This window comes from Pinus tabuliformis, chromosome 7 (assembly GCF_031772625.1).
Source record: "Pinus tabuliformis cultivar Carrire ecotype Pingquan chromosome 7, CPIR1, whole genome shotgun sequence".
Classification (NCBI taxonomy): Eukaryota; Viridiplantae; Streptophyta; class Pinopsida; order Pinales; family Pinaceae; genus Pinus; species Pinus tabuliformis.
The window spans coordinates 851653434-851679914 of record NC_142293.1 but is presented as its reverse complement, the minus strand read 5'-3'; the positions used below and the strand labels follow the sequence as shown (position 1 = coordinate 851679914).

Here is a 26481-nt window from a genome sequence, read left to right as displayed (position 1 = left end):
GCAAAACCTACCTAAGGCAAGGAATTCGTCATTTGGTAAAACAAGAACAACAAGGCCTATGCCTTGATTGCAGCATCTGTAAATGAAGAGGTGAGTCGCCATATTTCACCATTTTCAAATGCTTTTGAAGCCTTACAGAAGTTGAAGGAACTCTATGGCTCACACTCTGCGCTTGAAGTTGTCCAATTGATGATTAAATTGTTCAGTCTTGAATTACAAAATGATGATCCTCTTGCTCTAGCATCAAAAGTAAAATCTATTATGCATGATATCAAAGTCACCAATGTTGAACTAGACATTCCTCTGATAGCTTTTATCAAGGTATTTTATCCCACTTATTCAAATTATCTTGAGTCATTGCAAACAAATGGAAACCTCAAAGAGATTACCTTTGACTCCCTTGTGAATAAATTTTCTAAGAGAGAGAGCTTTTGGGAAGAAGACAGCTCCTCAGTGTTCTGAAGAAGTTGTGTGTCTTGCACATAGAGAGAAGAATCATGCTCCAGATTCTTCCAGAGGAAGAGGTGGTCGAAGAGGAAGAGAAAGAAGAAATTTCAGAGGCAAGGAGGGCAGACACTCTCAAGGAGAAAAGTCTGATCTTCATTGCATATGTTGCAATAGATATGGATCACATGATGTATCCACATGCAAGTTGCCTTGGGACAAAATTGAGCAGGAAAGAAATCAAGCCAAAGGTAAAACCAATGACAAAGAGAAAGGTAAAGCACTTGAATACACCTACTATGTTGTGGCACATTGTAATATTGGAGTAAATGAAGACTTGTTTAATGCCTCACTTGCTTCTTGGAAAAATGATTAGTTGTTTGATTCAGGAACAACTTGCCACATGACTTTTATGTTGAAATTTCTAAGTCTATCCATTAGAAATTTAATCTGAATTCTTCTAGTTTATTTCTTCCACTTGTTAAATTCGAACAAATTATCTAAAACATATAAATAACGAAATAAACACAATACAGTCTCAACATCTACAAATCAACAGCTGAAAGAAAACAAATACACAAGTGACACCATTATTTTTGAACAAAAGTCCCCGGAAAAGCCCAATACGGGAAAACCAATGCAGCTATTCTCAGGGTTTATTATTATGCAGTATTTCCTTGAGTACAACTGGGTGCCAAACTGGCTCACTCGACAGAGAAAAACAACCGCAGTAATACCTCTCTATTTGGAAACAGGTATTCAGAAAACCTGTCCCACGAAACCCTCTCTAGCAACTCTAAAGCACTGTGCTAACCCTTTTGGCCTCTGCGTCAGCCCCAAACCCCTCTGTGTCAGCCCTCTGAGGCACTGCGCAGCCTCTGGGACCCTCTGCGTCACTCCTGCTGCCCTCTGCGTGGATGACGCAGGCCCTGTGGCCTCTGCGCTATCTCTATTGGGCTCTGTGTGGCCTGCTCTCGCTGTTGCTTCTCACTCTCTGCCTCTGCGCTGGTCTCTCGGTCCTATCTCTATCTCTCTATCCAGTACTCACTGCCCCTCGCTGATCACTAGTTCGACTTTGCTTAGCAACCCGGCTCTAGCAAATTGAATCACTGATCACTCTGGTGTGTTCTCCAACTGACCCTCAAACCTCCTCTTATACTTTTCCTGTTGATCCTTCAACGACCGAGATTACATCTCTAATCAACGGCTAATATTATATTTGGCTTGATCCATGTATTTTAGAACCTTCTAACCCAGTTTTATATTAATACCCATTAATATTTTATTTTCCCTAAGTTTAGACTTACGAACTCCATTAAAATATTAATTATTTTAATATCTCCTAAACCAGTAAGAATCTGCCCAAACCATTTCTAGGTCTTGGAGATCTCATGTGTTTTAGCCTCTCAAGCCGAAGGCATTGATGTGATGTCTATCTAGAATGGACAGGATCCTGGCCTTCCAAACCACAAAGTTGGACGCCCTATCCAGCCTGTCCTGATCCCTCAACCCATTCATGGCCATCTCTCTGCTCTTTTGTCGACTCCTCCGAGTCTCTCTACTTCCCTCTGGAAGTTCTCTCTTCGGCTCCTATTGAGTCTCTCTACTTCCATCCGGAAGTTCTCTCTTCGACTCCTCCGGAGTCTGTCTACTTCCCGCCTGGAAGTTCTCTGCTGGACTCCCTCTAAGTCACGATTTCCCTTCTGGAAATCCTCCTGCCAATCGTCAAGTTGCACCTCTCCGATCTTCTGTGCACCTGCAACACTGATCCAAATTCCTTGGCTAGAAATCTGCCTCGGTAGCAACTCCCTCTACCTTGGTTTTGCCTTGTTAGGTATTGTTCTGCCCATAGTACCCCACCAGCGTCGCTCCCGCAAACTGCCCACAACTTCCTATGCCCCAACAACTGAAAGATTGAGCCTCTAGGCTCTGCGCAATCCCGACACTAGCAAAACAGCTCCCTCAGCCAACTGCGTCAACCCTCCTGGTCTCTGCGTGAGCCTCTTTCTGCCCTCCTCAACCTCTGCGTTGGCCTCTCTCTGGTCCGAACTGATGACGCAATTCCTCTGCATCAACCCCTCTTCTGTCGCTTCTGCAAGGATCAACTTTTGTCACTCAGGATAGCTGATTCTGCTGCAAATGCTCTGCTTAGCTGATGCCTTTAGCTCTCCTGTGATCTGCAACCACCCTCTGATACCATGCTGAAATTTCTAAGTCTATCTGTTAGAAATTTAATCTGTATTCTTCTAGTTTATTTCTTCCACTTGTTAAATTCGAACAAGTTATTTAAAACATATAAATAACAAAATAAACACAATATAGTCTCAACATCTACAGATCAACAGCTGAAAGAAAACAAACACACAAGTGACATCGTTATTTTTGGACAAATGTCCTTGGAAAAACCCAATGCGGGAAAACCAGTGCAGCTATTCTGAGGGTTTATTATTATGCGGTATTTCCTTGAGTACAATTGGTTGCCAAACTGGCTCACCCGACAGAGAAAAACAACCGGCAATAATACCTCTCTATTCAGAAACATGTATTCAGAAAACCTGTCCCACGAAACCCTCTCCAACAACTCCAAAGCACTGCGTTGGCCCTTCTGACCTCTGTGTTAGCCCTCTGTGGCACTGCGCATCCTCTGGTACCCTCTACGTCACTCCTGCTGCCTTTTGTGTGGATGACGTAGGCCATCTGGCCTCTGCGCTGTCTCTTTTGGGCTCTGTGTGGCCTGCTCTGGCTACTGCTTCTCGCTCTCTGCCTCTGCGTTGGTCTCTCGGTACTATCTCCGCCTCTCTATCCAGTACTCACTGCCCCTCGTTGTTGATCACTGATTCGACTTTGCTTAGCAACCTTGCTCTAGCAAATTTAATGATTGATCACTCTGGTGTGTTCTCCAACTAACCCTCAAGCCTCCTCTTATACTTTTCTTGTTGGTCCTTCAACGGCCGAGATTACATCTCTAATCAATGGCTAAGATTAGATTTGGCTTGATCCATGTGTTTTGGAACCTTCTAACCCAATTTTATATTAATACCCATTCATATTTTATTTTTCCTAAGTTTAGACTTAAGAACTCCATTAAAAATATTAATTATTTTAATATCTTCTAAACCGGGAAGAATCTGCCCCAACCATTTCTGGGTCTTGGAGATCTCATGTGCTTTAGCCTCTCCACCAATTTTCATGGCTAGATCACATCCGATGCTACCCCAAATCAACATTTTAGAAGATATTTTTTTGAAGAATTCACTGACAATGTTGATGGAGCAGTATATTTTGCAGACAAATCAAAACTCAAGCCATCAGGGCTTGGCACAATCAGACTCAAATTACCTGGTCTTCTAGACTTTCTTCTGCATGATGTTTTATATCTCCCACAACTAAGGAGAAACTTGTTGTCCTTGGTCCACATCCGCCAGCGAGGACACTCCATTCATATGTTTGATGGCAAGTTTGAGGTGAGAAAAGCATCAGATCACTCACTTGTCATGAAAGGGATAGAAGAAGAAAGACTTCTGAAGCTGCAAGGTACCTCTGCTCGTGCACAAAATTTCTCATACAGTTCTCATTATGATGAAGGTACATTTCCATCAAGTCTATTATGGCATGCTAGATTGGACACTTGAACTATGACAACCTTCGCTTGTTGAAGAAAAATGGTGTTACTAGTTTGCCTACAATTCCTAGGAAACTTAAGCAATGTGATGCTTGCATTCTAGGAAAGCATAGCAAACAGTCTTTTCATCATTCACATTCCAGAGCACATAGAAAACTTGAACTCATTCATTTAGATTTATGCGGTCCAATGCATGTTCCTTCTGCAAATGGAAATAAATATATGATGACATTTATTGATGACTACACCAAAATGTGTTGAGTTTATTTATTGAAGAACAAATCTAATGCTTTTCAAACATTCAAGAACTTTCATACATGGATTGAAAATGACGCACAATCTCATATTGGCTCTATTCGCACTGATAATGGAAAAGAATACACTTCAAATGAATTTCAAAACTATCTCCGCCAACATGGGATTAAACATCAAACAACTATGCCTTATAATCCCCAACAGAACGAAGTCGCTGCAAGAATGAATAGGGCAATCTTAAATATGGTACGTTCCATGATGTTTTTCAAGAATGTAAAATTGATGTTTTGGGCTGATGCAGTTCTATGTGTTGTATATGTAAAGAATAGATGTCCATCTAATGCTATTAGAAACAAGACTCCTTATGAAATGTGATATGGCCACATTCCTTCGGTAAAGCATCTCAGGGTCTTTGGTTCCACCTGTTATGCCTTGATACCAAAGGTACATAGAAACAAACTTGGTGCAAGGAGTCGTAAGTGTATCTTCTTGGGGTATTCAAATACCTCCAAAGCATATCGTCTGTATGATAAAGTTAATAAAAAGTTTGTTGTATCTAGAGATGTAATCTTTCTTGAATCTTCCAAAGCTGACAATGTTGTTGAGCGACAACTTGATCGCTTGGATAGATTCGGACATGCAAAATCATTTCAATAATTTGATAATCAGATTCCACATCTTGAAGGGGGGATTCCTATACTGGATCAATCTGTGGAATCTTCTTCTGAAGCACTCTCTCCCCCACATGAAACTCCAACCACTAATGATACTTTGAGTGATGTGATTGACAAAATTGGGAGACTCAATCTTGATTCAGTCCCAACTCAATCAACTGAGCAACCTGGACCATCTCAGAAAGGTCCCCCAAAGTGGCTGACAAAGACACTTGAAAGTGTTCATCCTGATGAGGTTGGAAAGACAGGAACAAGAAATTCAACCAGGCAAAATGGAGGCGATGTAGATGATTCTAATTCATCTGTTGATATGGATGTTTCTTATGATTGTGAACTAAATTTGTCTACATATTTTGAACCAACTTCCTTCAAAGAAGTCACTTCTCATGATGAATGGAAAGAAGCGATGCAAAAGGAGTATGATGCCTTGATAAATAATGGCACTTGGAAGTTGGTTGATCCTCCATTGGGAACCAAACCAATTGGTTGCAAGTGGGTCTACAAGAACAAGTATAAAGTTGATGGCTCACTTGACAAGCACAAAGCCAGGCTTGTGGCAAAAGGGTTTGCACAAAGAAGGGGTCGATTATGAGGAGACTTTTGCCCCCACAACAAAATGGGCTACCATCAAGACACTCTTTGCCTTAGTAGCTCAGAGCGGTTGGAAAGTCCATCAAATGGATGTAAAACTGCTTTCTTGAATGGAGATCTAAAAGAGAATGTTTTTATGTCCCAGCCCAAAGGATTTGCTGTGAAAGGACATGAACATAAAGTATTCAAACTTGTGAAATCCTTGTATGACCTCAAGCAAGCACCGGGAATCTAGCATGAAAAGTTAACTTAGCATCTTCTGAAACTCAACTTCAAACATTATGATCTTGATGATGCAACTTTGTTTGTCAAGAAAGTTGGCAAAACAATTGTATATCTTGTGGTATATGTAGATGATCTTTTGATGACAGGGAACAATGAGAGCTACATTGCATCCATAAAGAAGGAATTGAGGAAAGGTTTTGAAATGACTAACTTGGGCTATGTTCACTACTATCTTGGTATTGAAGTAACTCAACATCCGAAGTCTATATTCCTCTCTCAAAAGAAGTACATTGGAGATATGTTGAACAAGTTTGGCATGGCTGAGTGCAATCCTCTAACTACTCCAATGGAACAATACTTAAAGCTCACATCCACTGAATGAAAAGAATTTGATGCAACAAAGTATAGACAGCTTGTAGGAAATCTCAACTACCTGACTACTACCAGACCAGACATTTTGTTTGTTGTTGGAATCCTCTCCAGGTTTATGCAAAAGCCTTGTGAGGAACATTGGTCTGCTGCAAAAAGAGTTCTAAAGTACTTGAAGGGAACCCAAGACTTTGGACTCAAGTATACGCAGGTGGGCGACTTTAGCTTGATTGGATACTCTGATTCAGACTTTGATGGAGACAAAGACACTGGGATATCTACTTCAGGGTATGCTATGAGTCTTGGATCAGGCGTTGTCTCCTGGAGATCACGCAAACAATCAGTTCCAGCAGATTCCACAACAAAGGCAGAATATGTGGCAGCAGCTGAGGCAACAAAAGAAATTGTGTGGCTCAGGAAAATTCTGGAAGATTTGCAGGTAAAACAAGTACATTCAACTCCACTCATGATTGACAACACCTCTACAATAAAGTTGGCCAAGAACCCAAAGTTCCATGATTGAATGAAGCACATCAATACAAAATACCATCTGATTCGACATCATGTTGAGGCCAAGACAATCCATCTACGCCATTGTTCCACTAATGAGCAGATTGCAGACATCTTCACCAAAGCGCTTGGAAGAGAAAAGTTTGAAAGATTCAGAACGATGCTTGGACTCACCAACATCCCTTCAAATTAAGGGGGGGAATGTTGACACCTAATCATTGGGATTGGGTGAACACTTGTAAATAATGTAAATAGTAAATAATGGAAAATAAAGAGTCATCGGGAGGTGAAGCCCAAGAGTCACTCCCTCATGTATATAACCATAAGTAATCTTAGTGAATAAACACAATTCATTTGAGAAGTTACCTCCTGGCCTGACAAATTTGAATGACAATGGACGCTTGAGAAATTGTCAAGGTTCCTAGTATGAACAATGAGCAGAGTTTCCACAAGAAGATGGTAGATGAGTAACTAGCTTATTGGAGCTTGTCCATGCCAACATATGTGGACTAAGACTGTAGACACCATTACTTTCTCACCATTGAGTATAACAAGTTTGAGAGTGCAAAAACGAATTTAGACGAGTTTGTGAATGCATCCAGTGAGTTTTAGAGTGGCAACGATTGATTTCTAGTGATTTTGGATTTCCAACTTTACTTGTTTCATATATGAAGACAGTTTGGGTTCCCTACTCATATTCTCAATTATATATTCTTTTTTCATGGCATTTTAATGATGTTAATTTTTCTGGTTAGTTTGCCTGCAAACTGTGGGACTAGCCTGTGGCTTGAGAAACCATGACCCAAGGGCATCTAAGCCATTAAAATCTCCCAGGGATTGCACCCAACTTGGTCCAAAGCAACCCATAATCATGGTTGGATTTGTGCCCACAACGTTTTGAACCGGCGACCTTTTCACCATGGACTGCCTTAACAATAGACTCTATCATGGACTACGCTATGCTACATGGGCCAATATTTTAAAGATGTTATATAAATATTGATGGCTATATTTTTTCCATATCCCCCCATCATATCTTTATATAATACTCCTCTCCCCCTCTCTCTCTTTCTATATATAAAATATTTAATAGTTGTGTTTCTTAATTTCCTGAGATTTTGATACTGTCATTTTCAAATCCCGTACTCACTCCACAAACTTTTGTCATACCCCTGTTTCATTCAACATAACTCTAGAATCCATCCTTGTTCATTTACTAGCTAAAGTTTCAAATGCCTCAGCGATTTCACGGCCAATTTCATTCCTTCATCCATAGTGGAACCCCTGAAAACTACAATTTTGGATGAATCATATATGGCCCTGTCTTTACCTTTTTACGCATACTCTTTGAAGGATGGGATTTAGAAAATGTATGCTATGTTTCCAATTCATGACTATATCCCAAAAAATTAGTATTGTCTCTTACCAAACCATGCTGATTTTCTCTGTCGCGATTTTTCCAAAATTTTGAGAAATCCTGCACTCTTTGAGCTTGCTACTATTGCATCTGCCTGCAAACATTCCTAGAAATCTGTTGTTGGTACCGCATAGCTTAATAGTTAATAGTCTGAATTAATTGTAATTTCTTTCACTCTTTATGTCAATTGTTCCCAATTACATATTCAATGAGGCCATGACTGAAGAATCTGTTGACCTTTGATCATCCATCTTTTCAAAATCTTTTAACTGTAATTTCCAACAGTTTCACTACCTTAGATACTTTCAAATTCAGCTTTTAAACATGATAAAGGAGATAAATATGATGAAATCAATGCTTTAGTGTGGAAGCTGCGGGTGCATTACCTAGAGAAGAGATGGCCTCTCATATTTTTCTTACAATTAGAAACTCAGCTGATATAAAAATAATCGTTAACTAAAGGATTACAAATTGAGGATCAAAATATAGGACCTATAACAGACATTGTTACACGAAAACTACTATCAATCAACCTTGAACCGTATTCAAATAAAAACCAGGTGAGTGGATCCCAATGCTAAAATAAATATCTAGGAATACCTTAACAAGAAATCATCAAACTGATCCAGGATATAGTAAAAGTATCTGATAAACCTCTAATGCAAGGGTAACTAGTTAAAGGATGAAAGTTTCCAGCCATGATCATCAGGAGCAAGCATATGTACAACATATCAAATCATTCATACCTTTAGCTTCTCCTGTTTCCAACAAAAGTGGAAATCATGGAGCATGTACTTACCTAAAAGCTAAGTTGCAGAAAACACTTATTTAGCCCATGTTCCAATGCCCAAAACACATGGAAACACTGAAACGGGTACAAAACAGCCTCAGCTGTATTATATGGCGTTTCATGATTCGAAAATATGTATGGTATGCCCAGGCCCATTCGCAAGACATTTTGGGGCATATTTTTCAACTTGTCTGGGCCCACCCAAGTGCCCATGAGGTGTGTGCCCATCAAATATTTCAAAGTTCCAAACACTTATGCCACTGACTATCATCCATTAAGATTTGATAATAGAACTTCCCATTCTTGATTCAGGTTTTTAATCCATTTTGAGTTTTCTAGTGTTTGTTACTATGCAAGTGTATCATGTGACCAAAACTTGTTCTAGCTTCATCCATCTAAACCCAAAATTAATGTTCCTCTTTTCATTTTCCCACATGATATTTAAGCTCCTCTAACCATTATGTGTTTTCTAGAAATCTAGTATATGCCCTCTTTAACGTCCTTTTAACTCTTTTGCTCTGCTCCTAAATGAAGAAGGATTTCCAAATATTCTAAGTCACATGCTAGTGCTAATAACTGCTTCTAATGGAGATGGAGATGGAGATTGTTTTGAGGCCTGTAAACACATGATCAAATGCTCCTTCATCTTATTCTCACAAATTAATATGTTTCTCTTTCTATGTATTCAAACCATGGTTTCCCTTTTGGATTCTCCTAAAGTTCATAATTGGTATTATTAACTTGCAAAAGATAGTATGAAGTAACACCCCATAACATAATCCATCACTGTTGATACTGAATTAATAGTCCAAAAATTATATTTTCCCAATATCCAAGGTATTGTTCAATCGGTTCTCCTAGTGCTGCCTTTGCTGTAAAAGATAAATTGTCACCTTAGCATCACCTGTGTTGGCATGCAAAATTTGTTAAATAGTCGTGGGTGAGCTAGTTAGAACTTAGGCTTGGAGGATTGTTTGTCTTAATGTTATATGGGAGTGTGCCCCAACTCCATCCACCCTCTTTTGCTCCTAAATTGTGCTCCTAGAGGGAGTAATCAAGAATAGCCCTCGAGTGCACTTTCTATATTCTCCCATCTAGGAGTGAGTTTTGAAACATGCTTCCTTTATAAAAAAACACTCTCCAAATGGAGAGCATTCAAGGATCATTGCTCCCTAATTGCTTCCTAGGCACTCCCAAGACACTTTTGAGAGATTTAGCAATGCTCCCCAGGCACTCTTGAAACACTTATGTGAGCTTAAAAGACACTCCCTAAATGCTCCATGAGTAATCCACCACATAAAGGAATATTTGGGTATTTTCTTTGCTTGTGGGAATGAAGACAACTGCCAAAAGGTTGGCTTAGGCATGGCAATGGTTCCTTGTTGGATTAAAACACTCACCCCATTTTCTCTTAGTCTATTCCTCATTGCACTCATCTTTGCTATGGTTTTCAGTAGGCTTCTTGTTAGTTGTTGAGAAAAATTTGTGAGAGCTCAGAAGAGAGATTGAAGGATACCATAGTTACATTAGACCACATTGAAGAGATGATGAGATGAGCTCTAAGACCACTTGTTTGTTTTCTTTTTTTTCCATGTATTGTGAACTAGTATATTTACTACGTTGAATACTTGAATGTTTTATTCTCTTACTCTTTCCCAATTCTCCTTCTCCATCATTATATTCAGGTAACAAATTATTCTCGATATTCAAGAATCATGACAGTTATGTGATTTATTCTTTTAATTCCATTTTTTATTATGGTGTTGGTGTTGGGAAGCCGAAATACCAATGATGACAAGGAAGAACTAAAAGTAGGCAGTGTCACATATCATGGAGATTTGGAAGAATTAAAAGGGGATGATGATCATGAAACTGATAGTGATGATGGACAGAAACACAAAGAGACTTCAACACACTTGTGGAAATATGTGACATAGCTTAAGGGAGGGAAAGGGGGTGGAACCACAAAATTTATATGTCCCCATTGTCATAAAACTTACATAAGGCCATATACCCAGGTGAGAAAGCATTTTTGTGGAATGTCATGGAATGAAGGTAAGACTGTAGGGGTCAAAACTTGTGACCAAGTTCCAATGTAATATAGAAACAAGTACAAGAAGGAAGAGGATGCCCCACAAAACATATCCAAAAAGTTAAGGGTTGAATATGAGACCTCAAGCTCACATAGAATATCGAGTAGTTGATCCCAACCCCCCATGCTAGTGGATTCTCACCTGTGTATTTGGGGTGTAGAACAATATCACATTTCCTTGACCAAGGCTGTAGTGATGACATGGATACAAAAAAATTTAGGTTTCTCTATGAATTTGGCATACTATTGAATGTTCTTCACTCACCCTATTGAAATGAAATGGTACAAGCCATCAACAATACCCTTAAAGGATACAGGAGCACCAACTGTGAAAATGCCATAACCATAGGACTTGACAAGGAAAGAGGCAAAATCCATAGTTCTCTGGGACAATTTACAAATGATTAGGCCAAATAAGGGTCATCCATTGTTCCTAATGGTTGGAAAAATGTTAAAATCAAACCATTGATAAATATTTTTGGTGTGTTTGCTAGTGGTGCAATCTTCCTTTCAACTCATCACTATTCAAATCGTTAGAACATTGGTATTAATATTGCAAAACCTTAATTAAAATGTAATGTCCCTTCCTAAATTATTTTGGAATAGGTTTAATTTCTACAATTTGGGGCCAATTTTGGGTGATGGGGCCCATTCGATTTTATTAAGAGGCTAGACTTAGTAGAAGTTTGATGTGGTTAATTTGTACATCGGGGCCACCCACACTAGGAGAATACGCATTCCCTAGTTCGATTTGCATGGAGGGGAAATCGATAGTTAAGTGAGGGACCCACAATGGAGGAAAAATGGGGGAAAAGTGCTCCACAAAATCTATATAAGGAAGACAACTCTCCTCATTTCAGCATCTTATCTTTTGACATATTGAACTCAATCTTAGTTGCTCGAGCTACGTAGCCAGGTTACTATGTTGTTTAGCACACGAGTGTCTCCGAGTGGAGATCTCAACGCTTGCTTTGGTGGACTTCGAGTGCCAGCCCTAAGAGGGAGTTCTTCTTCATCTCAATTCATAGCAACAGCAGGGAGACGAGTTACAGCAGCTGTAAGTCGAGTACCAGCAGCAGGGGGAGTTACAGCAGCGCAGGGATTGCGCAGTCACAGCGTGAGGCACTCCGGGAAGTTAGGGAGACAGGAGCATCCTTTCATCATTTTTAGGAGTATAGAGGCTATCTAAAGACAAGAGGGCCATCCTACACACAGCTCCATTTCATCACACGCATCACTGCGTCATCTCCTCCATGACTGCGCAGTCATTGGAGTGAGACTCTTTGGGGCAGCACCATCCAGGGGAGTTTGGAGCTGGGGTGCTAGGAGATCATTTGGAGGGCCATTTGAGGAGGATTGTTGGAGTTGGGAGAGCAAAGATTGACAGGATCAGTCACGGCAACAAAATTCGAAATTGGAGGGCCAAGTTGTGAAGGGTCAATTTTTGAAGGTTGGAATCAAGGTAAACTCTTTCTGGGTTTTTTTGGGTTTTGGGCAAGGATCACATTCTTAATTTTATAGAATTTTCTGGGCAGATATGAGGGGTCAAACAGGGGTCCCAACTTATCCAGCAACTAGAGGAGCTAAGGGGAATTTCGGCCAAAATTCTGAGGTCAACATTTGGCTAATTCCTTTGTGGGTTATTCTGGGTTTCTTGCGTAGAGGCTGGGATTAATATCCTAGAATTTTTTGAGCAACGAGGAAGGCTCTAACAATAGATCATTTCAAGCAACAACACCTTTCTAGGCAGTAACAATGCAGCTCTTGGGCCAGATTACCAATAGATTTGAGGAGGGTGTTCCATTGTTCATTTTGGGTTTTTGTTAGCTTGCCTAGAGCAAGCCCAGGTGCACACATTCCAGCACCTTGTTGTACACCTCTTCCCATTTAATAAAATGAGTAAACAGCGCAGTTTGGTAGCCAATTTTGTGGTTTGATGGTCTGATTTAATTTTATGGTGTTATTTTTATTGTCCACTATTTTCCCTAGTTTGGAACATTACAGTGGTATCAAAGCATAATCTTGGCCCAGCTGTGGGAAACTAGCCAGAAGATCATGGAAGCTTTGGGTATGAGTGCACAGTGATGGGTGAAACCAGAGACAAACTTATGGCTCAAGGGAAATCCAATATGCAGAAATTTTGGGGTAGAATTCATTGGGACGATGAGCAGTTGGCCTAGTTGAGAAGGGTGACAGACCAAACCCATCCTGAGCTTTACAACAAAGACATTAGAGGTGAGCAGGTCGTGGGGATGCAACCATCTACATCATGTGGGGAAAGTCAACCAAATCAGGGCACCAGATCTCCTAAAAAGGAGCAGGCGGGACAAAGGCAGTTAGAGGGTGAGACTAGGGGCACTTTTGCTGGTGGAGACCTGGCTTTAGATATCAGGAGCCTAAGGAGGAGGTTGAGCATGATGCTAAGAGCCCACAGGATGGTGAGGAGCACATCGATATACCCAGTGTGGCATAGGAGTCACCTTTATTAGAGACATCTTTGATAGCCCCAGTTGACACCTTGGTGGAGAAGATAGATCCTACACACATAGAGCCATCTATTGAGGAGGAGCCACCCATGGACGAGATGCCAATAGATGCCCACGACAATTCCACCAGTTTCAGGCCGACCTTCTAGCATTAAAAAGGAAGGTCGCATTAGTGTGTGAGGCTATTCTGCAGCAAAACGAGGAGCTAGAGGGCATGAGAGCAGTTTGTGCTGAGTCCACAACCAAATTGACTCATGTTGGGGAGCAGTTGGATTCCCTACTGGTGCAGCTAGAGTGCACGTTGGAGCGTGAGAGCAGCCCTCTTCGGGCATACATAGACGGGGCTGGCAACACTGTTAGGTTACCTTGGCCCATTGGACAAAGGGAGACAAAGCTACCTAGTCAGATTTTATGTATTGACCAGGATAGCGAGATGAGATGACCTGAGTTGCACAGGGTGCAACACCCGCATGTTGGGGTTGTTCTATGTGCGGGAGTTCATGCATTCGATCCCTCTCTTGGGGTTGGGTGGCGAGAGATTCTGAGTTGGTACCCGATGGAGTGGGCTATGGAGATGGTAGTGGACCCAGGTGGAGCTCAGCAAGAGTTTCCAGGCACTGGGGATGCTAGAAGCCCCGACTAGCATTGGGATCCGAGAGGGACCACCTATCATTTCCCAGGTATACCGGTTGACTACGACCTAGAGGGTATAGTTGACCTAACAGTCGAGCGTGCACCTCCGCTAGAAGAGTTTCAGTCAGCACCAGTGGCCAACCAGTTTATGGACAGGCTTCTTGGGTTGACTTGGCATGACGTTTGTACACAGGATCACGGGGTGATCAACACACTCTGGCAGGAGTTTGTTGAAAGAGGTGGCATTAGCAGGCCACCAGATGGCGCCTTGTATGGAGTTGGGGATTCTTCACCTTTGTGTGGGGCACAGAGGATGCAAAGGAGTAGCGCAGGGGTAGCATCACTGCTGACACATAGGGAGGTTCACTTCTCGAATCCCTCAGGGAGGATTTGGAGTGAAGATCCATTCACCGAAGGGTATGATGATGCGACGATGGAGGTGATGATACCAGTCGGGTGTGGGCTAACGCATAGGGACACATCTTTAGGCCATCTCATTCGGGGATGGGTAGGAACGTCTAGCGTGGAGCATTGGTTTGCAGATGGGCATGGAGACGCATGGGGGAGTGCCTTAATTCATATTGAGTACATGCAGGGAGTGACCAGTGCAGTGACACAGGCGGGACACAGGACGGTACAGGATGGCATAATTGTAGCCAGGGGTATCCAGTGGTGTACAGGGACAAGTTGCGGCATACAAGTGGCATGTCGAGGAATGCAGTGTTGCTTGGTGGTGTGCAGTGACGCATGGTGCGGCGTAGCGAGCTCTTGGAGCATTGCCTCCAAGGAGGCATATGGACAGGGGCATTAGGTGTACCGTTGGATGCAGCTCACCTAGGATCAATGAGGACATTGTTGAGCATCTAGGGACACCATGCTTAGCGGAGACAGGGCTTCGAGGGAGTTATCAGCAGATCCGAGGCAGAGAGTGTCGTCTGTAGGATCACTCTTGGGCATTCCAGCAAAATTTTGATCATACCGTTTGGGACATACCCGCCCATCATCCTCCAGTGTTGCTTACAGTCACAGAGTGTTTGGTTGTTTCCCCTTGACACTCTCCATTCAGGCAGCAGGGTATGGGAGGCTCACCCTAGACAGTTGGATGAGACACCGCGTGCCATGAGCCGGGAGGAGACTCTTCAGTTGAGACCCTTGGTAGGTGCACGAGTTATCGAATACAGGCTTAGGGATGGTGTGGTTGATAGCCGAGGTAGCATATATTCCACCCTTGAGCTCACACTTGAGGGACGGTGGATGGTAGACTTCATCTACAGGAGGGTACCCAGACTCCGAGCAGTGTCGAGGTGTATCATCAGGAGTTGGGATAGCAGATTTCACTGCATGGTCTAGCAAGAGCAAGGCAGGTTCATAGGCATGAGACCTACTCCTTATACTTGGGGTCCACCTAGGGAATACATACAGGGATCGGAGATGAGGGCCAGATGGGTTCTAGCTGGTAACGACATTACGCAGCGACATCCTGTGAGGAGTGGGAGTTATGAGCTCCCCGTATGTTTGGGGAACCCAGGGATTCGGTTGGCGAGCGGATCACTCCACTTTGTGACGAGCAGGGTCATGGCAGAGGATGATCTAGTTCACTTTGGGTTTGACACATGGGGGATCACTAAAACCTCCACTGCATGGCGAGGCAGACTTGTCTTGTTATGGCTCAGAGTTGAGATTGGCAGTGGAGGGGTAGATATTGGCATCATGGAGATGCCTGGGCAGGATGAGCTTGACTCTCACAAATTTTTCGCCACTAGGCCTCAGGAGGGGAGGATACTGTCTGTGCACAATGGGGAGTATGTCATAGTCAGAGTAGCGCAGCGTCAGCATGGTGGCACCACTCTAGGACTAGCAGGGAACTGGGGCATCACAGCTCAATAACCTTTAAGGATGCGCTAGCTACTACAGGGATAAATCATACAGATATTCCATTGGGCTTTAGTGAGTCACTGACGAAGCAAGGGACTTCTGTTACTTGCACCGAGCAAGATAATGATTGGAGCGAGGGGAGCTTCATGTTGGACAGTATGGCCTGGGATCCTGGTATTGAAGGATTCTTTCATATCAGGATAGTGCAAAGGTCAGGCACGATCCAGTGGCACATCTGGGACCCTGGCACATTTTGCAGTGACAGTGGGGAGCAACAGTTAGAGAGGATGCTTGCTCAAGCATTGCTTGAGGACAAGCGATTTTTGGTGCATTGGAGGAGCTTGCCGAATGAGGATGCTACTTGGGAGGGCAAGCACATACTTGAGCATCCAGCACTAAAGTTGCTTGGGGCCAAGCAACATTTGGGAGGGGGGGGGGGGGCTATAACGTCCCTTCCTGAATTATTTTAGAACAAAATTAATTTCTATATTTTGGGGCCGATTTTGGAGGTGATGGGGCCCATTCGATTTTATTAGGAGGCTAGACTTAGTAGAAGTTATTTCGATGTGGTTAATTTGTACGTGGGGGCCACCCACACTAGGAGAATACGCATTCCCTAGTTCGATTTGCATGGAGGGGAAATCGATGGTTAAGTGAGGGACCCACAATGGAGGGAAAATGGAGGGAAAAGTGCTCCACGAAATCTATATAAGGAAGGAAACTCTCCTCATTTCAGCATCTTATCTTTTGACATATTGAACTCAATCTTAGTTGCTCGAGCTGCTTAGCCGGGTTACTGTGTTGTTTAGCACACGAGTGTCTCCGAGCAGAGATCTCAACCCTTGCTTCGGTGGACTTCGAGTGCCAGCCCTAGGAGGGAGTTCTTCTTCATCTCAGTTCATAGCAGTAGCAGGGAGACGAGTTACAGCAACTGTAAGTCGAGTACCAGCAGCAAGGGGAGTTACAACAGCGCGGGATTGTGCAGTCACAGCGTGAGGCACTCCGGGAAGTTGGGGAGATAGGAGCATCCTTTCATCATTTTCAGGAGTATAGAGGGAAACTACAGACAATAGGACCATCCTACATGCAACTCTCATTTCATCACACATAGGACTACGTCATCTCCTCCATGAATGTGCAATCATTGGAGTGAGACTCTTTGGGGCAGCACCATCTGGGGGAATTTGGAGCTGGGGTGCTAGGAGATCATTTGGAAGATCATTTGAGGAGGATTGATGCAGTTGGGAGAGCAGAGATTGACAGGATCAGTCACAGCAACAGAATTCGAAATTGGAGAAGGGTCAAGCTATGAAGGGTCAATTTTTGAAGGTTGGAACCAAGGGAAACCCTTTCTGGGTTTTTCTGGGTTTTGGGCAAGGATCACACTCCTAATTTTATAGAATTTTCTGGGCAGATCTGAGGGGTCAAACAGGGGTCCCAACTCAGCCAGCAACTAGAGGAGCTAAGGGGAATTTGGGCCAAAATTCCAAGGTCAACATTTGGCCAATTCCTTCATGGGTTATTCTGGGTTTCTTGTGTAGAGGCTGGGATTAATTTCCCAGAATTTTCTGAGCAACAGGGAAGGCTCTAACAGTAGATCATTTTAGGCAGCAGCACCTTTCTGGGCAGTAACAGCGCAGCTCTTGGGCCAGATTACCAGCAGATTTGAGGAGGGTGTTCCATTGTTCATTTTGGGCTTTTGCTAGCTTTCCTAGAGCAAGCCCAGGTGCACACATTCCAACACCTTGTTGTACACCTCTTCCCATTTAATAAAATGAGTAGACAACGCAGTTTGGTTGCCAATTTTGTGGTCTAATGGTCTGATTTAATTTTATGGTGTTATTTTTATTGTCCACTTTGCATAGCACTATTTTCCCTAGTTTGGAACATTACATAAAACCATTCAATAGATTGAGTCATACAATGTCATTCAAGTCATGATTGGCAATATTGCTAATTGTAAAGCAATAAGAGCAATCATCGAGGATATGTACCCTCACATATTCTGGTCAAGGTGCTTGATTCACACAATGAACCTCTTAATACATAAAAGAAGCACCATGAATATAAATCATTGGTGCATTGTACAAGAGAGGGAAGAAAATGGTAAAAGTTATGATCAATCATAACATGGCCCATCGCATTTCTTCAATCACTCTAAGTTGGAGCTACTAAAGATTCCAAAGACTAAATTTTCTAGCTATAACCTCACTTTTAGGCACCCTTTGAAGGTAAGAGAGGCATTGGCTAGTATGGTCTCAAGTGATTAATAGAAAGGTTTGAAAGATCAGGCTGCATCCCCATTTGCTAGACATGCATTTCAAGAGGTGGAGAACATTGTTCTTGATGATCAGTTTTTGGGAACATGTTAGGTATGTTCTACAGTTCACCAAGCCCATTTATACTATGATTTGGTTTGTAGATAGAGATTAGCTAGTGATTGGGGAGGTGTATGAGTAGATGGAGAGAATGATAAGCCAAATCAAAGACACTATTGAGCCGAGAGATGCGATCTTGTACAACCAAATTCATAAACACATGGTCAAAGGTTGAGAGAATTTGAATTTTCCACTGCATCCCCCAGCATATGTTCTTACACGCAAATATTATTCTCCATGTTGGCCAAACCAATACCTATGAGTGGGGAGAGGAGAAAATCTAGAGGTATAGAATGGGTATATGCTTGCATTAGACAATTTGATCCTTGCTGAAGAGTGTTCTCAAGTACAAAGCAAATTGAGCAAGTACATCCATGAACATGGAGTCTTTGCTAACCTACATGCAACTAAATATCAAGATAGATTGAATCCTAGAATGATGGAACATGTATGGCTTCTATACCATACATATCATAAATTGGTGGTGAGGGTGCTTTCTCAAGTTGTTAACACTTCTTTTGCAAAGAGGTGTTGGAGCACCTACAGCTTCATTCACAATGTGAAGAGAAACAACCTGAATGTATACCGAGCAGAAAGCTTAGTGCACAATGTAGCTACTAGTCATGTACCATAAACACTTCCACCTATTGGTACTCCTCTTGTTCATAGATCACAAAAAAAGAAACTAGAAGTTTCTTGTGGCAAGAGGAAAGTTTAGCAGATACTAGATCTATTTTTCTTTTCCCTGTTTAGAAGTAGTCTCTAGAACTTAGTACTTTGTCTTAATGATGGCCTATTTTGTAGATATTAAATGAGAGTTTAATATTGAATTTAGAACCCACTTTTGAAGTTTGAACTGTGGACTACATCCTACAAATCTTTCATAATGAATACGACACTCTGTTTTATTTTGTGGTTGATATTGTGTTCCAATTTGTCAATGACAAATGTTACATGTTGAAACTCAAAGGTTGATGTTGTGGTTGATGATTGATTATTTCACGAAAATATTATAAGTTATAATTGCTAGATTATTTATGTGGTTGATACTTTAATGATCATCATTAATCCAGTATTTAAATCTATGTTTTCATGTTTTATGTAGCCAATTCTACATTCTGCGTGTTTTTTTAATATATATGCATCAAATATATTAGAATATGTATTATATAAAAAAACACTCCACTCCCAAAATCTTTTTGAAAATTTTTCTCGCCACTCCCAACAGCCTTTGTCTTCCAAGCAGAATGAAAAGTACATAGTTCGTGTGGCCATACTGAAATACTATCACGACCGAATATTCTGTGTAAAGGACTAACATGAGAAACATGCATGGTACAAGATAAGCTTTGTTCTTTTTGTCTTTTCAGGAGAATGAACAGAAATGCCAAGTAATCCTATTTAGGATGGAATAGTTTTACTTGTTCATTGTAGAGGATAAAAGCTTGTGATCAGAGGAGCAATAATTTGCAGACAGTGACTAAGCTTTTTGCAACCTGGTGTGTCCAGTCTGACAATGTCAGATTATGGCTTGTTCCTGTCACAAATATTCTGGATGGCAACAGATAAGAGCATCTATTCTGACTCTTGATATTAAAGTTCAAATCCGGTTGTCAGAATAAAGCTGTTCATCTAAAACAACTAGCTAAATATTCTGCCAGAAATCAGAAACAGAGCAAAGATTCAAATCTGGTTGGAAACTGTGGATTAAGGCATAGCTAATATGATACAAGTTCTTCTTTGGGGCATTGCAAGTTATTACCTGATTAAGAGTTCCTGTGTACAATGGAAAAACATCTATTTATTAGAAAAGCACATTTGGTTATTAGGAGCTCCTAGTACCATGTACAGACAGTGGAATTTTGTTGCGATGCTGATATAGGGTTGTGTTAGTTCCAAACCTATCAATATTAATGGGTAAAAGTTTTGGAGAGGGAATTAGTGCCTTACATGGAGAATTCCATCGCGTGCCAATGTTCCTTCAAGGTCACCAATGATTCTGGCTAACCTTTTCTCCAAACTTCTTTGCATTTCCTTTAGATGACTTTTAATGGACTCAACAGACTGCATCATATTGAAGTTAGCAGTGAGAACGATCTCATTATCCATAGCACAAAACTTATGTGCAATGTCAGATTGTATTGCTACTAATTTCTGTCCTGTTGCTGCCAGATAATGTTGAAGCTGGAAGGTTTCAATAAGGAACAATTCTTGCGCTGCAATTTGCTCCCTTGATCTACTACCAGTGTTTGTGTGCGCTGGATCTTTCTCATGCTGTCATGTCACATGACATAACAGTATCAGCAGAAGGTCCACAGAATATTTGCAATTAATTGTGTAACCATGAAACACAAAATTGAAGCTTTGTATGCAAACTAAAAACCTGCACCCGAGCAGATTAGAATAAAAATAAAATGTATGCACCAGGTTTGGAAGTTTTCTCCATAAGTTCTGTTTAAACACAGGTATGCACCTCTACTATGAAGACTGTTACATCACTTATTATGTGCATTTTGTAGGTAAAGATAAGTGGCACAGTGATTTTTAAGGATTTGTAGATGTGGTGAGGTACTTACTATTCTCGTGCATAAGTCATCTATTTTTCCTATTAGAGCCTGGTATCTCTTAAATTGCTTCTTCAACAGCTGAATTGCAGAAAGAGATGCACTTTTTGATTTTACTTGCTGGTAGTCATTTTCATTTTCGGTAGTTTGGTCCATGATTGGCGTTTCATCTTTTGAACAGATCCTCTTTGAAACCTCTGCTTTGCTTATTTTCTCCAGCTGCAGTAATTGTTGCTCAAGTCTTTTAACCTCAGAGGAGATTGCCAGAGCTTCAGCATCCTTCTTCGTGGAAGAATATCTTCTGAATAAATAAGATTGAACCAATAATAGCCAAAACAAGGTAACTTGAGTAAATAAAAGAGACCAAGCTGTAAAAAAACTTAAGGATTGATCCTCTTCAAAGAAGTGCACTAGCAGCATCATTTCCAATGTGAAAACATCCCCTGGCATCAGTCAAACTGTGGAAACATTCCAAGACTACTTTACTTGGTTAGATTATGCTCACCCTTCTAAAATATGCTTCAGATAAGATGAAGCGTCACAAGGGATGTCATCATTTTTCCTTGCAGGGAAGCTTTTCACTGGAATTGTTTGTACAGGAGTTGTGCTTAGTTCAGTAGTCTGCAAATATAAAAGGAAAGAGTTTTTAAAGACAAGACAGATCACGGAAATCTCTAACTATGATGCAAACTCTTCTTCCTGCATAAAGAATATGTATTAGTCCACTCCAAGCACAATCGGCTACTTTATCCCAGATACAATGTTACTTCTTGAGAATTGCGGGCCTAAAATCAAGCAACATGGTTCACAAGGGTATTCAAACTTGGACAGACTTACTGAACCCAGGAACTTCCCTGGGGTGGTAGACGCTGTTATATCACTTAACTACATGCCCATTTGATGATGGGTGACGATTCAATATCAAGATGTGGATTATTATCTCCAGCAAGTGGTAAGGCCAACTCCCCCAATTATTATCCCCTTGGATGTGGATTATTATCCCCGGGCCGGTGGACTCTGCTACATCACTGAGCTACATGCCCAACTGACTATGGATTACGGTTCGCTGTAAAGGTCCCACTGATAATGGGTAACGATTAGCTATCAAGATGTGGATTGCTGTCTCACTAAGCGTAAACTGAATATGGGTGGAAGAGACTTCAATATTCCATAAGAAATGTGGAATCATCTGCTGAGCTTTTCAAAACATTTGGAAAGTTTCTTATAACCTAGTAGAAGAGAAAACGGCATTTCTATTTCTGAAAGATGGGGAAAAAAAGTAATCTCAGCTGGGCATGTTTGCATTTCTTGTGGTTATGTTCATTGCTAAAGGAACTCTATTCGGAAAGACAAGCATAGTTTCCATTATGTTTATGTTTAATGAGTTTAATTCGCAATCACAGGAGAGCTTCATGAGCACAATTTCAACAAACCTGCTTCTCCGCTTCTCCGCCATAGTGAACATCATCAAGTCCTCTTTCCACCCTTTTCTCTGTCGTATACTGATCCTGGAAAACAGTTTTTCCTTTTAATTGTCCATTGCGACCCGGCAAGGAAAACTGGGACGCTGAATCCACGGAAGCGATAGCTCTACCCTTCTGCCATTCGCCCCATATAGCTCTCTCTGACTGGAACTTGACTGGCGCGACAACCACGTCTTCTGTTTGGTCGTTGTCCATCCTGTTGCCACATTTACACGTTCCAGAGACATACTTATCAACAACAGTAGGCAACTCTTCACGAGGATTCCCGTCCTGTTCCTTGTGACAAGCTCGAGTAAGGAGACTGTGTAACCTTGAGTTTCCGGCATTCTCTTTCGTAGCTTGAAGCATGCCTTCCGGACCTGTTTCCCGATGGAAACAAGGACCGAATGCTTGAGTAGCTTGTTGAATAAGACAGATCAGATGAGGATTTTCCCTTGGCAGAACACGTTCGCTGTCTCCATCAATATTTTCTAAACGTTCGCACAGAAAATTGCGATCCCTCAAATAATTTATCGGCACTGATTTGCTACTTTTCAGAAGCGAAGTCGGTCTTTCTTTCCCCTCCTCATAGTCTGCTTGCGTTTGAAGCGATTTTGCTTTAACTGCAGGGGACGTAAATTCCCTAAATTCTTCATCTTTGGCTTTAGATTCCTCTACAGCTCTGAAGTTTATTGTCTTGTGTTCTACCTTTTCAATCTTACACTTCCCATCTTCGAGTTCTTGCAAGCTTTGCTCACTGTGCGAATGCATTTTACTCTTCTCGTGCAAGATCAAGTTGTCTTTCAACGATCTCCGAACAAAGTCTTGCTCCTTCAGCATAATTTCCAGGTTTGCATTTTTCGCCTTCGCCAGCTCTAAACTTCGCATCAGATCCCTGTTCTCTGCCTGCAGTTTCTCTAATTTATTATCCATTGAGAGCAATTTTTGCCGGAAAACCTCCATTCTCTCATCTTTAGCTCTCATTTGCCTCTCAAAGGCATCCATTTCCAGCAAGTGCCTTTGCTTAATATGGACAGCGTGCAAAGACTTCTCGAGCCCTGGCCAGTCTCCTTGCTTTCTCTTTGCTTCAACTAACGTAAGCTTTCTTTCAAGCTCCTCTTTCTCGTCCGTCTTCCTCAACAGGGAAGAAATCACTTCATCTTTCTCGTCAATATCCCTCTGTAATCTAACTATTTCCGCGGAAAGCCGCTCTGTAATCTCTTTCTTTTCTTCAAACATAATTTTGCAGTCTTTCTTACAAATTTCAAGTCCTTTAAAGGCACGAACGAGTTCATCTTCCATTTGCAGCGACTTCGCCTCCAAATCTGACAACAAACTGTCTTTTCTTGCGCATCTCGAGCAATCTAAATTCTCTTCGGAGGGAAATTCTTCAAGCGCCTGACTTTGCTTCAACAGAATTTGAAGCTGCTGCTTCAGCTTCTTTTTCTCCATTTTCCAATGCTGTCGTTGAGTCGCGAATATCGTGGCTACTTTCTCGTTAGCCCTTGCATCTTCGGCTCGCCGTTTCTTCATCTCCTCAACCTCTGCTTCGGCCTCTTCAAGCTTTCTCAAAAGCCTAATTTTTTCCCTTTCCAATTCAAATCCTACAACATCCTTCTCCGAGGGACAAAATCTCGTGACCGGCGCACCAGGCGCAGAGAAAACCTTCCTGTCTTTCTCCTCTTCTGCCGCCTCTCTGCTAAGTTCAATGGCAACGTTGGGCGGTTGAAAGTTTGCTAGATTCGCTTTCTCCGCCGCGGCGACTTCCATGGCTTCAGCTATCTTTATCGATCTGCCAGGCGTACGTTCTGCATATCGCACTAGAGTCAATTCTTCGTCACCGACCGCATATTGGAATAAAGATGCTCATCCAACTCCCGCTCCCGCACATCACCGTTGATGTGAGACGTCAGCAAGCGCACTAAAGAAGGAGATTTACATTAAAAAATATCGTCCCGACTCCCTCGGAAATCCGCAGAAGGGACACTAGCTCTATTCCCGAGGCTGCACAAACTCACACAACACGATCTTCACGGACAAGTTAATTTCCATTACTGCATATTCGGAATTTTGGATAAATTTCAACGCTTCGAGAAGCAAAGACGAGCAACTTATTAAAGAACTCAACTCCGACGATTTTACGTCAAAGCTCTGACGCTCTGCAAACTTCTCCTTCCGTCCTAATGGGGACTCTGGTATTTGTTGCGATTTATCCATACCTAATCTCGACCTCAACATAAACGCTCTGCGAAATATCCACTGGAGCAGGTTGGCTGGCATCCACATACAAAATCGGGAAAACAACGAAGAGCAGTTGACGATCTCTGTTGGAGTAAGTACGGCCTGCGGTATTTCTTATCTGAGATTTGTTCTTGGCGTTTGTACCAAGTGCCGTGTGCGTCATATGATTTATATGGGGCCGGGGACGAAGTTCGAACTCGGTTCCGGCTCCGACCCACAACATTCCACGTCTCTGTATATGAAAATTGGTCTGGTCAACTCAAAAATGCTATGTTTTTTTTTTTTTTTTTTAATACAATAAGATATCCAGAATCGCAGGAATTTGAGAGTTTTCACAGTCGAATAACAAATAAGGCTGGCCGTCGAATAACATTGCCAGCTGGCATGTCGAGATTCCAGCTACATTAGTTTTGAAGTTCGATGTCCCTGTCCAACTCCCACAATTAATAGAATCGGGAAATTAAGTCAATGATTTGGCCGCTTTTTCGATGACGAATTCTGATAGCCGAAACAGATTGCTGTTGCGGTGGTGACTGTTCAAAAAAAATATCTATACACATTCAAATATATTAAACTATAATATACTCTATGAAATGTAAATTATTTTATTTGTGTGCGTTTAATTTTATCTAATTATTAATTAAAATTTTATTTCAAAAATTAAATGTGAAAATGAAATTTTTTTTTAATCTGTTATATACAAATTAAAATAATATAATATTAAATGCAATTTAATTAATTTGTGTGAAGTTTAATCTTATCTCATTATTAATTAAAATTTTATATATAGAAATTGAATATGGAATGAAATTGTTTTTATATTTGAAAAGTTACTTCAATTTAAACTTTATCTAATTAATAAAACAATATAAAAAGTTTTTCGAATTATATAAATAGAACAAAGAACATTATACTTTACAATTTAAAGTCACAGTATAATATGTGTGTTTTATGTTACATTGAATTGATTTGTGTGAAATTTAATCTTATTTAATTATTAATTAAAATTTTATGTATAGAAATTGAATATGGAATGAAATTGGTTTTATATTTGAGAAGTTAGTTAAATTTAAATTTTATCTAATTAATAAAACAAATTATATAAAAAGTTTTAGGACAAAAAACATTATTTTACATTAAATTTATTAAAGTTAGAGTAGAGTATGTGTGTTTTATGTTACATTGAATTTATTTAAGTTGAAATAGAGTATGTTTTTGTTAATGGAATGTATTTATTGAGTTGTGGTAAAATATATATTATTGTTGGATTGTAAATTTTAGTAATTCAAAGTTTATATATTTATTATAAGGTATATGATGTTGCATGTATAGATTATGATAGATATATGCTTAGTTAGGTATCAAAGTATTTATTCTAAGTTCTAGTAATTTATGTGTTATTGGATGTTTGTGCATTTACTCCAAATTATAATGTTTGTGGTAGAGTATCTATGTCAATGAAGCACATTCATTATACACTCTGGTACTATGCACATTGTTGAATTGGAAGCTATGGTAATTTAACAATGTTTGATGTTTGTGTATTTATTGTACTAGTATGTAATGTTAGATGTTAGGTCATTTATTTCAAGCTATAGCACTTTATGTGTCAATAGATGTTTATACATTTACTACAAGTGGCAATGTTTGATCTCAAGTGTTGTGGTAGAGTATGCATTGTTGGTAGGCTACATTCATTTAGGTTGTGGTACTATATACATTGTTGGTTTGCAAAATACAGTAATTTATGTGAAGTTGGATGTTTATGTATTTATTGTAGGGTGCGTAGTTTGGGATGCTAGGGTATAATAGTGTATGTGATATGAACAAGTGGGTGTGCGCATTGTTAGAT

General features: G+C 40.8%; 1 protein-coding gene across 1 annotated transcript in view; it reads right to left on the bottom strand.

The window, feature by feature from the left end:
• The window catches only part of LOC149250299 (Ribonuclease P protein subunit P38-like protein), an 82677-nt gene extending 57929 nt beyond the window's left edge, over window positions 1-24748 (bottom strand). The window contains exons 1-4 of the mRNA XM_089459018.1: window positions 22359-24748; window positions 21431-21546; window positions 20938-21226; window positions 20312-20635 (exon numbers count right to left, since the gene is read on the bottom strand). Of these exons, the coding sequence (XP_089315144.1) occupies window positions 20312-20635; window positions 20938-21226; window positions 21431-21546; window positions 22359-24158 (2529 nt within the window). The 5' untranslated portion in view covers window positions 24159-24748. The remainder of the gene's footprint in view (window positions 1-20311; window positions 20636-20937; window positions 21227-21430; window positions 21547-22358) is intronic.
• Window positions 24749-26481: the final 1733 nt, after the last annotated feature.